The sequence below is a fragment of the Pseudoliparis swirei genome, chromosome 1 (assembly GCF_029220125.1).
Source record: "Pseudoliparis swirei isolate HS2019 ecotype Mariana Trench chromosome 1, NWPU_hadal_v1, whole genome shotgun sequence".
NCBI classification, from domain to species: domain Eukaryota; kingdom Metazoa; phylum Chordata; class Actinopteri; order Perciformes; family Liparidae; genus Pseudoliparis; species Pseudoliparis swirei.
Genome location: NC_079388.1, coordinates 18,795,267 through 18,809,046, shown reverse-complemented (window position 1 = coordinate 18,809,046; position 13,780 = coordinate 18,795,267). Strand labels below are relative to the sequence as shown.

The 13,780-nt window shown below is 42.6% G+C and overlaps 1 protein-coding gene across 4 annotated transcripts in view; it reads right to left on the bottom strand.

Annotated features, from left to right (window-relative positions):
* The window catches only part of trappc9 (trafficking protein particle complex subunit 9), a 148,722-nt gene that overhangs the window by 62,679 nt on the left and 72,263 nt on the right, over nt 1–13,780 (bottom strand). For all 4 annotated transcript variants that reach the window (XM_056411845.1, XM_056411854.1, XM_056411827.1 and 1 more), the window contains one exon: nt 11,027–11,137. In XM_056411845.1, coding sequence (XP_056267820.1) covers nt 11,027–11,137 — 111 coding nt within the window. The remainder of the gene's footprint in view (nt 1–11,026; nt 11,138–13,780) is intronic.

Below are 13,780 nucleotides of genomic sequence, written 5' to 3'. Positions count from 1 at the left end.
GAGAGCTGGTGACACACACAGACGCCTTTGAAGATTAGCGGCGCCGGGCTTATGTCACCGACTGAAGACCCGTCTTCAAACGGTCGCTGGCCTTTTTCGTGACGTCCTCTTCAAAAGCGCATGCGACGCATTAAGTCTAAAAATACCGCGCCGGCCCACAATGCAACACGGGCCCCCGGGCGGGACGGCGGCGCCCCGTTCTCTTCGTACAGGTAATTACCGAAGAGCCAGAAGGACAAACTCGAATTAGCACTTCAAATGAGGAGAATCAAGGACAGGAATGTTTTCATGTCGCGTCGCAGTCGGAATATAAAATAGTTTCTTTAAAAAGAGGAATTTTCTTATTTCTTTTAAATGTCATTTTACTGGAATTCTGCCTTCGTGTGAAACTGGCTCCATGATATCCGTCATGTATTTTTTGGTATCTGAGCAAAGGCAGGAGTTGGTAGCAGTGTGAACAACTGTTAAATTAACTTAAATGACCGTTTTATAACTTCGTACATGACCATTACATGAATTACATTTATGAAGGATCTAAAAACATCAAGAGGACAACGCTGTGAATAGCTGCTCAAGTACTTAAATAATTTGAGTCGTTGGGTCGTATCCAAATGCGGCGATATGTTTTTGTGTATAACCGACATTACAAAACCCAAAGTTATGCAATTCATAAAAATATGTACCACCGAAAAGCAACAAATAAGGGAAAAAGCACGAGGCCCGGGAGACCACCGATAAACTGTAAACCTTTTAAAAAGTGCGAAGGTCGTTGTGGTTCTCAAGGTCATAGCGGCAGGTGAAACTTAATGGAGACCCAATGGAAAAACGGCAACGCTTATTTCAGTAAGTATTACATCATAAACCCTATTGGTGCACAGGTGAAGCACAATGCAATATGAAGCACCCCTGGAGGTGTTTTCTGCGAAGAATTGATTTGATTGTGGCGTCTCGGCGAGGCGGAGCCCATATCTGGAGAGTAATCTAGCCTATCACAAGGCTTTTAATAATAACGTGCGTGTCCGAGCTGGGAGCCAGCGATGAACATCTCTAGGTCTGATTTCCATTCCAATTCACCCCCCCACCCCGCTGATAACAGCCTGCTCGGCCTTTATTTTCCCCCGGCGGAGAAAAGGCGGCGAGGGGTAGATGGAAGATTGGACGGATTTGGCAGAAAATTTCGATACGTTCGAAAAAGAGTGAGCCGTGAATTGCGTTAGCGTTTGAATAAATCCTGCGACGACATGCACGAGCGAAAGACATCTGAAGAGATGAGCAATGTTATTCCTGCCCACGCATACAGATGGAGCAGCTTATTCTCTTGGAGTATACGCCAAGAATGTTTGAATTTTTTTTGGGTGGTGCCTGTTTTTAGTTTTCTAGCCTGTATCCATTTTAGTATTTTGATGACTCACAATGAGCTCGACTCCATGACAGCAGAGGAGTGGAACAGAGATGTGTAGTTGCTCAGAGCCACACACATTTTAAATGATGTTGTTTATTATGGTTGTAAGGCGACTAAGTTCATGGATGATTGTGGCTTCAGTTAGTTGAGGAATAACCTTTTCAAAATGTCAGCAAATCTTAACACGACCTCTTACGAACTTTAACCGAGTGTTCAGAGTCTGAACATAGTATAAAATGTAACATGGGCACTTAGTGGTGTCAACGCCCAATGGGAATACTCCAACGGTCAACACCCAATGGGAATAATCCAACGGTCAACGCACAATGGGGATACTCCAACGGTCAACGCCCAATGGGAATACTCCAACGGTCAACACCCAATGGGAATACTCCAACGGTCAATGCCCAATGGGGATACTCCAACGGTCAACGCCCAATGGGGATACTCAAACGGTCAACGCCCAATGGGAATACTCCAACGGTCAACACCCAATGGGAATACTCCAACGGTCAACGCCCAATGGGAATACTCAAACGGTCAACGCCCAATGGGGATACTCAAACGGTCAACGCCCAATGGGGATACTCCAACGGTCAACGCCCAATGGGGATACTCCAACGATCAACGCCCAATGGGGATACTCAAACGGTCAACGCCCAATGGGAATACTCCAACGGTCAACGCCCAATGGGAATACTCCAAAGGTCAACGCCCAATGGGGATACTCCAACGGTCAACGCCCAATGGGGATACTCCAACAGTCAACGCCCAATGGGGATACTCCAACGGTCAACGCCCAATGGGGATACTCCAACAGTCAACGCCCAATGGGGATACTCCAACAGTCAACGCCCAATGGGGATACTCCAACGGTCAACGCCCAATGGGGATACTCCAACAGTCAACGCCCAATGGGGATACTCCAACAGTCAACGCCCAATGGGGATACTCCAACGGTCAACGCCCAATGGGGATACTCCAACAGTCAACGCCCAATGGGGATACTCCAACAGTCAACGCCCAATGGGAATACTCCAACGGTCAACGCCCAATGAGGATACTCCAACAGTCAATGCCCAATGGGAATACTCCAACGGTCAACGCCCAATGGGGATACTCCAACGGTCAACGCCCAATGGGGATACTCCAACGGTCAACGCCCAATGGGGATACTCCAACAGTCAACGCCCAATGGGAATACTCAAACGGTCAACGCCCAATGGGGATACTCCAACGGTCAACGCCCAATGGGGATACTCCAACAGTCAACGCCCAATGGGAATACTCCAACGGTCAACGCCCAATGGGAATACTCCAAAGGTCAACGCCCAATGGGGATACTCCAACGGTCAACGCCCAATGGGAATACTCAAACGGTCAACGCCCAATGGGGATACTCCAACAGTCAACGCCCAATGGGGATACTCCAACGGTCAACGCCCAATGGGGATACTCCAACAGTCAACGCCCAATGGGGATACTCCAACGGTCAACGCCCAATGGGGATACTCCAACGGTCAACGCCCAATGGGGATACTCCAACAGTCAACGCCCAATGGGGATACTCCAACAGTCAACGCCCAATGGGGATACTCAAACAGTCAACGCCCAATGGGAATACTCCAACGGTTATCCGACTTATGACTTATTTGGCTGTTTATTTGATCACTTTTCATCGAGACTAACGATGGTTTGATGCATTGTGTGTAATCATCTGATAGAGACACGTATTACTTCATCCACCATTGCCTTCATGAACACATATAACTTAAACCTCATAACTATAGTATGAGCATCTATGGAAGGTTAATAATTTATGTGACTGAGCTCCACGTGTTTCATGTTCTTCTGCCTACAAAATATATTCATTTAAAACATCTAAAAGCAAAGCAAACCGCCATCACTAAACATCATCCGGTCCACCGGCTGTGACTTCTGACACTGTATCGCTAATAATCTTCTTTTTTTTTCAACCTTAATAGCCTCTCTTTTTTTTAATGGCAGTAATAACAGCAGCTCAGGATGAGCAGGTCACAGTGAAAATGACCCTCTTCCTAATTAAATGCCGCGTTGCCTCGGAACCCAAAAAGTACATGATAACACCCGTAAAAGCACATAGAGGCGCTTTTTATCTGACCGCCACACGCCGTGTCCACCTGGAGGTCAGAAGACGCACAACACGGACACATAATAACATGTGTGCAGACGCTTTTCTCCAGGCCGCCACTGGCGACGTGTCATTTCAGCTACTACTAAAGGTATTTAAACGTACATGTGCGATTGTATTTTGTGTTTTTGTTGTACTGCATTGTGCGAAAGGTGTTCAGTAGCAGGTTGCTTCAAAATCATGAAGTTTAAAATCATGAGCATGGTAATCCCATCAAAGCAAATGGAGACGCTTTCAATCTGACCGCTGCAAAGCCACACGCCGTGTCCACCTGGAGGTCAGCAGACGCACAACACGGACACACAATATCAAACGTGCATACGCTTTTTCTCCAGGCCGCCACTGGCGACGTGTCATTTCAGCTACTACTAAAGGTACTTAAACGTACATGTGCGATAGTATTTTGTATTTTTCTTGTACTACATCGTGCGAAAGGTGTTGCCTCCAGCAGGCTGGGAGCAAAATGCAGTTTAACATTTTCCCCCACGGCGCAAATCATGTGCAGCACATGTTTTCATCGGAGCCTTTTTGCATCTTTTCTAACAGCCAGAGATTGTGTTACGTCACAGGGGAGAGAGGCTGAGAGCGAAGAACATACTGAGAGAGTGTGTGTGAGCGTGTGTGTGTTTTCACACAGAGGGTTATTTTTACCGCACGTGCAAGAGCTTAAGGGGCGGAGATCCACTGAGGCCTGTGCAGAGGCAGGCGAGAGCAACAGACTATTTTTAGACTGCGGCTGACTCGGCGTAACCCTTTGTGTGCAGCTCCATCCGGCCTCTTACCTCTCGCTCGAGATAATGAGCTGCGGTAAGAAAATAAATAACAAACTACACCCTTTACTGCCGATTACCGCGTGAGCATAGTTATGGAGCAACGCCGCCGTGTAACCTCGTAATGCGCCGGCTGGCGTTGGAGTCGAGTCGTTGCAGCCCATCACTGGGGGATGACGGAGAGCTATTTTTGGCTCTGGTGTTGAAAAACCCTCCGAGCTCTTTTTTTTTTTAGTGGCGTTTTGCTAATATTAAAAAACAGCGCTGGGCATCGGCAGATAGAAGGAAATGACAGGCTGTAAATAATAATAATAATACGTCATCATCAGAATCAGCTTTATTGGCTGATTGAAGACAGCAGAGCAGCAACATGCATGTACAATATGTGCTAGGGTGAGTGTGAGTGGATAATGATCCACAACAGGGGGCGGGGCTTTGGAAGTATAAACGGTCAATACAGTCGATGCATTTAAAGGTGACTGAGAGGTAAATGTCAGATAAATCTACTCCATCCGTCGCGTGGATTCACGTTTCCGAGAACACCGAGAACTATCAGAGCGGGATCGAGGCAGACGCCGGCGAGGTCAAAAGGCCGCCAGATGGAGCGATTCTAGCACGAATATAGTATTTATACAGGAAGGGAAAAAAAGATCTTCACTGACCCGACAGCCAATGGGGCTCAACGCCCCCCCCCCCCCCCCACCCCAGGGAACGCATCATTTCATAAATAATAAATAAAATTAAAAAAGTGACAGCGGCGTGGAGCTGAACGCCATCGAGAGGCAGAGCTGCAGCGGACGTCCAGCTCGCCGGTCGGCTCTCATCTTTGTCGGGAAAAGATTGCTCAACAAGTGCATGTTATGGATGTCTTCGTCAGACTTGAAGGAACACGTGCAATGAGCACGCCGTCAGAACGATGACACCCCGACGCTCGGCCGGCGCCTGCCGACGATGGGATGTACGACTCCCAAATGCATTATGCGCCCCGCTGCCATTAAACGTAGCACGAGGAGGGGGGGGGGGGGGTCACCATGGAAACAAGCTCTGTTTGAAAAGCTCATGCAGCGAGGCGTGCCTGCATCGATCCCGGCGAAGAAGGGAAAAAAAGGCAACGGCGAACTGCTGCAGTGCGAGGGTATTACTGATGATGATGATGATGGGATGCGTGACAGCCCGTTTGATGCTGGGATGAGATGTAACCCCCCCCCCCCCCTCCCTCCCCAATGGCCTGCTTGGATCCCCTGGGAGACGCACAGCCGCGCTGCTGATGCAGAGTCTGAGGAGCGACCCTGCCGCTGGCGAGGAAACGGTGACAGGGCGACGTTCAAGAGCATCCACTGAGCCTCGAGTTGGTTGCCGTGGAAAATATGGGAAAATATTGAGCTTCAAAAAAAAAAATTACGCCAAGCTCGAAAAATAGCCAGAAATGTTCAAACAGCAGTTTTAAGAAAAAAGAGATGGTTCACCCAAATAAGAATACATATAGATATGTATCTATAGATAGATGTATCTAGCAATGCAGGTTATTAGATGTGTTGTTTTGCATCTGCTGCAGAGGTGTTTGAATAAGATGAGGTCATTTGAATAACAGCAACGTCCCAGTGACTGTGTGGACCTTCCTGGGAGCTCCAGTGCAGAAGATGCAACACCTTCCCTGAAGAAAGAAATACTTTATGACAGCGGCGCATTGTTCCCGTGAGAAACACCGCAGTGTTCTGTTGGTTCTGGGGTCATTTTATCCAATTTCATGAGCACCTGAGAGGAAATGGAAGTCCTCCCAAAGTATTATGACATTGGGAGCAGAAATCTAGGAGATAGATATCTTAAAACATCGCGGAATAAATAAATATAAAAAAAATCTATATAAATATATATAAACATAAATATATATAAATAAATATATATAAATAAATATATAAATTGTATAAATAAATACGTATGTATATATAAATATATAAATATATAAATATAAATATATATTTATAAATTGTATTAATAAATACATATGTATATATTAATATATAGATATAAATATATATCTCGGCGTCGACATGAAAGGATGTTAGAAATTCCGTCTTTTAATTTTCCCAGTTGCATTTGTTATCAGATTTTATTGCATGACGTTGCATTTACTTTAAGAGCTGTAATGTTGGAAAAAATTTGATTTTAATCTGAAGTAACAGAATAAGAATAAAATATTCCAAATATTGCCAGTTGTTTAAGAAGCACATCGTGACGAGCAGAGAGGACTGGAAGGAGCAGAATAAATCTCCTCGGAAGGTGCCGGGAGGGATACTGTATGTACCGAGGAGGAGGCCGAGGACGTTCCCTCACCGCTTATATTTATTCAGGCGATAGAAACGAGTGCCTCGGGTCCTCGGGGCCTCTGCTCCTCAATTCAGATAATTAGATACTGTTCAAACACTTGCATCAAATCTAGTCCACACAAACGAAATCACCCGGCATGGTGCAGTCGGACCAGCCTACTCACGATGTGCCGGAGCTGCCATCACGGAAATGTAGTTTTTTTAATTTATACGAATAAACGGACACTTTAATTTGCGCTCATCCGAGTCTTTCTCCTGCGAAGCAGAAGAAGTGAAGTCGTGCTGGTTTACATGCTGCTGGTGCAGAGACGTAATCATTCGTCTCCGCTCCAAGGTGGTGTAAAAAAAGACGCCACGGGGGAATAATTGTAGGGTGAATTAGTCATTTCGTGCAGACTTAATGTGCACGGCGAAGAGGACCGACCGGCGAGAGCTCGCTTGTTGTTTTTAAAGTATCGACGTCAAAAAACAACAACAACATTTGTATTTTCCGTTTGCGTTAAAGTCAAATCGTCGCGTCGCAGTTCAAGAGGAACGGCGATGACGTCATCGACTATCCGAGAAGCCGGCGGCGTCAATAGATGATTGATTGCTAGCAGCTGGTACAGAACACTTGGACACGTCACATGGGGCGCGTACGGCGTGCGTTCCGTGGAGAGCGAAGGCCACGCCGGCATCACGCCCGATGGAAGGGAGGTGTGCCGGGTGCGTTTACACGTTTTTTTTTTTTAATGGGCTGCAAATTGGACGCCAGCGGAGCACTTCAGCTCCGGGGGATGTTGGCCAGGTGCGCTCGTTCCTCCGGGCTCAGGTGCAGGCGAGGAAGATGGGGGGGGGGCGAGGAAGATGAGAACGTGGTTGTGCTTCATGCAAACATTTGATAGGCAGCATTCTGAGTTAATGCAACTATTTGGAGCGTTATCATGTAAAAAATGTAAAATAGAAAGGGACATCCTCTTAATATGTTTTCAAAGTAATTTTTAGTTTTTTACACTTTCATTTTTTTTCTTATTTTGGTTTGTGTTTTTGTTTATTATTTAAATTCTTACATTCATTCTGCTATTTAAATTTTTTTATTGAATATGAAAAAAATGCCAGGGATGAGTGGGTACATATAAATATATACATACATATATATATATATATATATATATATATATATATACTAGGGCTGTCAGCGTTAACGCATTAATCTATGCGATTAATTTGGCCGCGATTAACGCACTAAAATATTTTAACGCAATTAACGCAACTTTGTTTACTTCCGGTGTCGTTGACGTTGTTGCACTCCTCTGAGTGTCAAGCCGCGGCAGGCCGCCTCCTTCCTCCCGTCTGCTCCTCGATATTCACAGAGAAGCAGAGGGCGACGTGTCGGTGACGCGGGGCGGAAGGTAAAGGGGACTTTTGTTGTTGCTCCCCCCGATGCGCGCGCAGACACGCCGGCATGGAGCTCTGCGGCGAGACGGAGAGCCGAGAAGAGTGACCGACACGTGGAGACAGAATGACATGCTGCTGGAGAGACGACCAACAACAGACGTTTAGTTTAATAAAAGAACAAAGACGTCTTGAAGAAAAGAACCGTACATTACTTATGCTGTAATCTGGCGCTATAGAGAACATGACAGGGGGGCGGGGCCTCACCCTGATAGAATGGTGGGGGAAACACTGGGATGTGTCACATGCAAAAGACTTTAAAAGGTGAATTTACATTGTTTTGTAAAATCGAGAAAATGCCCCCAGACTCCAGAGGGTTAACGTGACATATTTGAATGTCAGTCAGTTTATCAAGGCCACTGGTTCTGCTGCTGTTCAATGTTAAAGATGACAGGACCAATGGGGTCTCTAATGCACCTTGTTTACTAATCTGATGTTTCACTGAAGAAACAATTTATCATCCACAATATTAAATACCTCGCTGACACTTTATATGTAGGAGCCTCTTTGAAAACACAGCTCTGTGTGAAGTTTTGTCTTTAAAAAAGAATACAATTAAACAAGTGTCTAAAATACACGCTGTCTGAAGTGATTACTCGTTCATTTAGAAGATTTAGTCTTTAGAAGAAAAAACACTTTTAATCGCAATTAATGAATTTCAAAATGTGCGATTAATTAGTTAAATTTTTTTTATCGATTGACAGCCCTAATATATATACATACATGCATATATACATGTATATATATGTACATATATATACACATATAAATATATATACATATACATATACAGGACTGTCTCAGAAAATTAGAATATTGTGATGAAGTTCTTTATTTTCTGTAATGCAATTAAAAAAACAAAAATGTCATGCATTCTGGATTCATTACAAATCAACTGAAATATTGCAAGCCTTTTATTCTGATTTATTGCTGATTATGGCTTACAGCTTAAGAAAACTCAAATATCCTATCTCTAAATATTAGAATATCATGAAAAAGTATACTAGTAGGGTATTAAACAAATCACTTGAATTGTCTAATTAACTCGAAACACCTGCAAGGGTTTCCTGAGCCTTGACAAACACTCAGCTGTTATAAATCTTTTTTTAACTTGGTCTGAGGAAATATTAAAATTTTATGAGATAGGATTTTAGAGTTTTCTTAAGCTGTAAGCCATAATCAGCAATATTAAAAGAATAAAAGGCTTGCAATATTTCAGTTGATTTGTAATGAATCCAGAATGCATGACATTTTTGTTTTTTTAATTGCATTACAGAAAATAAAGAACTTTATCACAATATTCTAATTTTCTGAGACAGTCCTGTATATACATATACATCTACATACACACACACACACACACACATAGTTGTCACCAGACTTGACATTTCTTGCCTCATTGTGTCACATTGTTTAAATCCCTGTCTTTGATCTTTTTGGAGTCCGATGCGTCGCAACACTATTTGTGAGTGAGTGATGAACCGTTTGGCTCCAGCTGTAAAGATCTCTTCCCGCCCCCTAATTCCCCTCGAATAATAAACATTCCTCCCCCGAGGAGGAAGGCCTTTGACTCACCAACAGAGTGTGTGTGTGTGTGTGTGTCTGATTTCCCCCATATTTCTTAGAGACGGTTAAAAACTGAAAACCAGACGAGGAAATAATTTTCGTTGAATTAGCAGCTCTGCTCAGATTAGTGAGAAACACCCGAAGATTAAAACAAAATATTGGGGTGGAATTAATCCAATCTGTAAAATGTTGTGTATATATATATATATATATATACACTGTCGCTAAACCAACATCATTCCGACTCTGCCATCTCACTCACAGTTTGTAATAAATATAAATGCTTATGAAATCTGCTATTTTCAAATAAATCAAAGTATTAAACTCTCTGGACGATCCGAGTGATTTTATATTTAATATTCTATATTATCTGATGGTACACAGTCCGATGTGAAATCTTTGATTTACAAACATGATAAGAGCTGCATGTTTGGCTTCGGTTAAGATTAGAAATAACTTTATAATAATATGCAAATATACAATAACCACAGCGTTGCTTTCCTGGTCCTCTTACCTACTCAACGCATGTGCTACTTGTTGTTATTATTGTTTTTGGGGAGATCTGATGGATAGAACAGTCTACAGTTTTTTAAAGATTTATCCAGGTTTTCCAGGACGTGACGAGGGATTAGATCTAAAAAGGTTAAAAGGGCATTTTTACAGAAAACCTAACAGTAATAATGTATGAAAAAAATGCATATATATATATATATATAAATATATAATTTAAAAAATAGAAATATATTTAAAAGAAATGCATATATATCAAAATAGAAATATATAATAAAAATAGATATAAATAAATAGATATATAATTTTTTTTAAATATATATATAAAATATACATTTAAAAAAATATATATATATATATAAATATAAATATATATATATTTAGCATTTAGCAATGTGGTATTTAAACTAACAATGAGAATCCCAAAGCATACAGTATAAAACCTTAAATGACTCAAATGAATGAGAAAATAGTTTAGATTAAAAGAATAAACATTTACGTCTTTTCAGTTACGGTGCGTTCACTTGCAGCGGGAAAAATGTGCAAGTATGAAAAAGCGTATGCCGGCTTATATTCTGAGCTTCTTTCTTTTTAAGAGCATTTTCATTATTTAAAACTCAGCGTAAAATCAACACATGAATATAACAAAAAATCAATGACTTTTCCAAAACTTTGGGGATTTTTTTTCAGGCCTGGAAATAACCATTCAAAAATGTCAGGACATTTCCAGGTTTTCCATGACCGTACGAACCCTGACAGATATATTTTGAGAATCCTTTTTGGTTCCCGAATCCAGAATAAAAACAATAATAATCCACAGACACAGCATCCGAGACCTTCCACTCACCTCTGGCACTCGCTGGCGTGCAGCACCAGGTCCTGGTTGTTGTCGGCGCTGACGGAGAGCTCGTGCTCGGTGGGGTTGAAGATGTCGAGCAGCAGGTGACACTGGCGGGTGCTGCGGGACAGACGGGGGAAAGGGTCACGACCTCTCCGTTTACATAACGTACACTACCGTTCAAAAGTTTGGGGTCAATTCGAAGTTTCCTTATTTTTCAAAGTAAAACACTGGGTTTTTTAACATTAAATGAATCATAAATACCCTCTCTACATCGTTAATGTGTAGATGACTAATCTCTGGTGTTTAGTGAAGTCTCTCCAGAGGTGTGTAGAGGCCCATCTCCAGTGTTCTAATGGTACATTGTGTTATCGCCTTAGAAGACGAACGGAGGGGTTGAAAACTCTTGAAAACCCTTTTTATGTGAGCGCAGCTGAAAACAGTTATGCTGCTTAGAGAAGCTATAAAACTGGCCTTCCTTTGAGAACAAGAAGAACAACATTAATATTTACTATAAAAATCATTATTTATAACCTCATCAATGTCTTGACTAGATTTTATATTCATTTTGAAATTCATTTAACACATAATAGTGAGTTTTCATGGACAACACCACCTGGTCTGACGGGTGGTGTGTAACACAACATATATGCAGAATGTCTTTTCTATAACTAAGATGGAGAGTCTGGAGTCGGCCTCGTCGTGAACATCAATAAAAGGCGGCGGTGCCTTCATCCGGACGTCTCCACCTCGTCTTCCCTTTCTCATGCAGATCACACAAAGAGCCAATTTGTGATTTTGAGATCGAGACGAGGAGACGCCGGGAGTTCGTTTTAACCCACAAGTCTGCCTTTTTTTTGGGTGATTTTTGTTGTTGTCCCATTGGTGATGGATGAAAGGAATGAATCTCCGTCATGAATAGTTCACGTCGGCGTACGGGAGACTCCAAAAAAAATGAAAAGTATTACACGCTTTCTTTCGTCGAGGCTTTTGGATCGTGAATCAGAACACGACCCAGACGATCAGAAGAGGACACACACACACACGCATAAGGGTAGCGATGTGCGTGTGTGAACGTGATCAATAATGCAGACGGAGACGCACATACGAATCAAATGAGACGAGGAGAACAGAGCGAGGGAACGTGTGTTCTGTTGGAAGATTATTATATATATACACTACCGTTCAAAAGTTTGGGGTAACTTAGAAATGTCTTTATTTTTCAAAGAAAAGCACAGTTTTTTCAATAAAGGTAACATTAATCAAAAATACACAGTATACATTGTTAATGTGGTAAATGACTATTCTAGGTGGAAACGTCTGATTTCTAATGAAATATCTCCAGAGGTGTATAGAGGCCCATTTCCATCAACGATCACTCCAGTGTTCTAATGGTACATTGTGTTTGCTAATCGCCTTAGAAGACTAATGGATGATTAGAAAACCCTTGTGCAATTATGTTAGCACAGCTGAAAACAGTTATGCTGGAGATATAAGCTATACAACTGGCCTTCCTTTGAGCTTGAAGTTTGAAGAACAAAATTAATACTTCAAATATTAATCATTATTTCTAACCTTGTCAATGTCTTGACTATATTTTCTATTCAATTTTCAATTCATTTGATAAATAAAAGTGAGTTTTCATGGAAGACACGAAATTGTCTGGATGACCCCAAACTTTTGAACGGTAGTGAATATAATATATATATATTATATAAATACATAGAAACATTGATAAACAGATGTGATGACATGCTGTGAAGTAGAAGAAAAGCGAGAGAATACGTTGTAAGACACGATGAGTGGCTGACTTCGAGTGTCTAGTGTCAAAGCAGAAGAAAGGGGGAGGAGCCTCATGTCCATCAAACCGACTGGTCCACCAAAAAACGTACGAGTGTTACTCCACTAACAACGTCTGAGTGTGAATGTTGCACCAGTGTCTCGTCTTTCAGTAAAAAAAAAAAATAATTCCCGAAAATATCCCGCCTGGTGTTGGCTGACGTTATTTCAGGAACGCCATCGCTCCCAATAAGAGGAATCAACCCGAACGAGCAGAGAGCAGATCTACATGAGACGCGTCACCGTCCTCCCTGCGAGGTCAAACTAAGCCCCTCCCCCCCTCTTGAATCACAGACTAAATGGAAGCTTAAGTTGAGTTTGCACACGTCCCTAATAAACTGCCGTGGCCATTAAAAGCAGCAGATTTCTTTAAAGCCGCGTTGCATTTTATCGTCTTTGTTGGCAGACGTGATTATCGGGCCGAGGAACCGAGGAACCGATTCCCGGGCCGAGAGGCGATCAATCAGAGCACGGGCTCATCGCTCGTTCAGGCGGCCACGAGCGAGAACTTTATGAACACGTCGTCTCCGGTGGGAGGACGAGCCGGTTAATAAATGCCAGACGAGAATTCCCGAGAACGCTGGAAACACGGCGAGCCGCGAGGTCGGCGTGGTTTTCCGTTATCGATTTAAAAAATATATAAATAGGACCCCCCCCCACACACCGGAGTCTCATCATCTTTGTTCCTGCGCGTCGACAACGCGATCGATGGCGCTGGGCCCCACACAAAATCTATAATCAATAAGTGACGATGTTCACACACACACACACACACACACACACACACACACACACACACACACACACACTTAGCCGGGTTAGATTGAGAGTAGCGTCAACAACGGGATACTTTTAACTAGATAAACGAGTTTATTCAAACTTAAACGTCAATGTTTAACGATTTATTTGGCAATTAATAAAAAA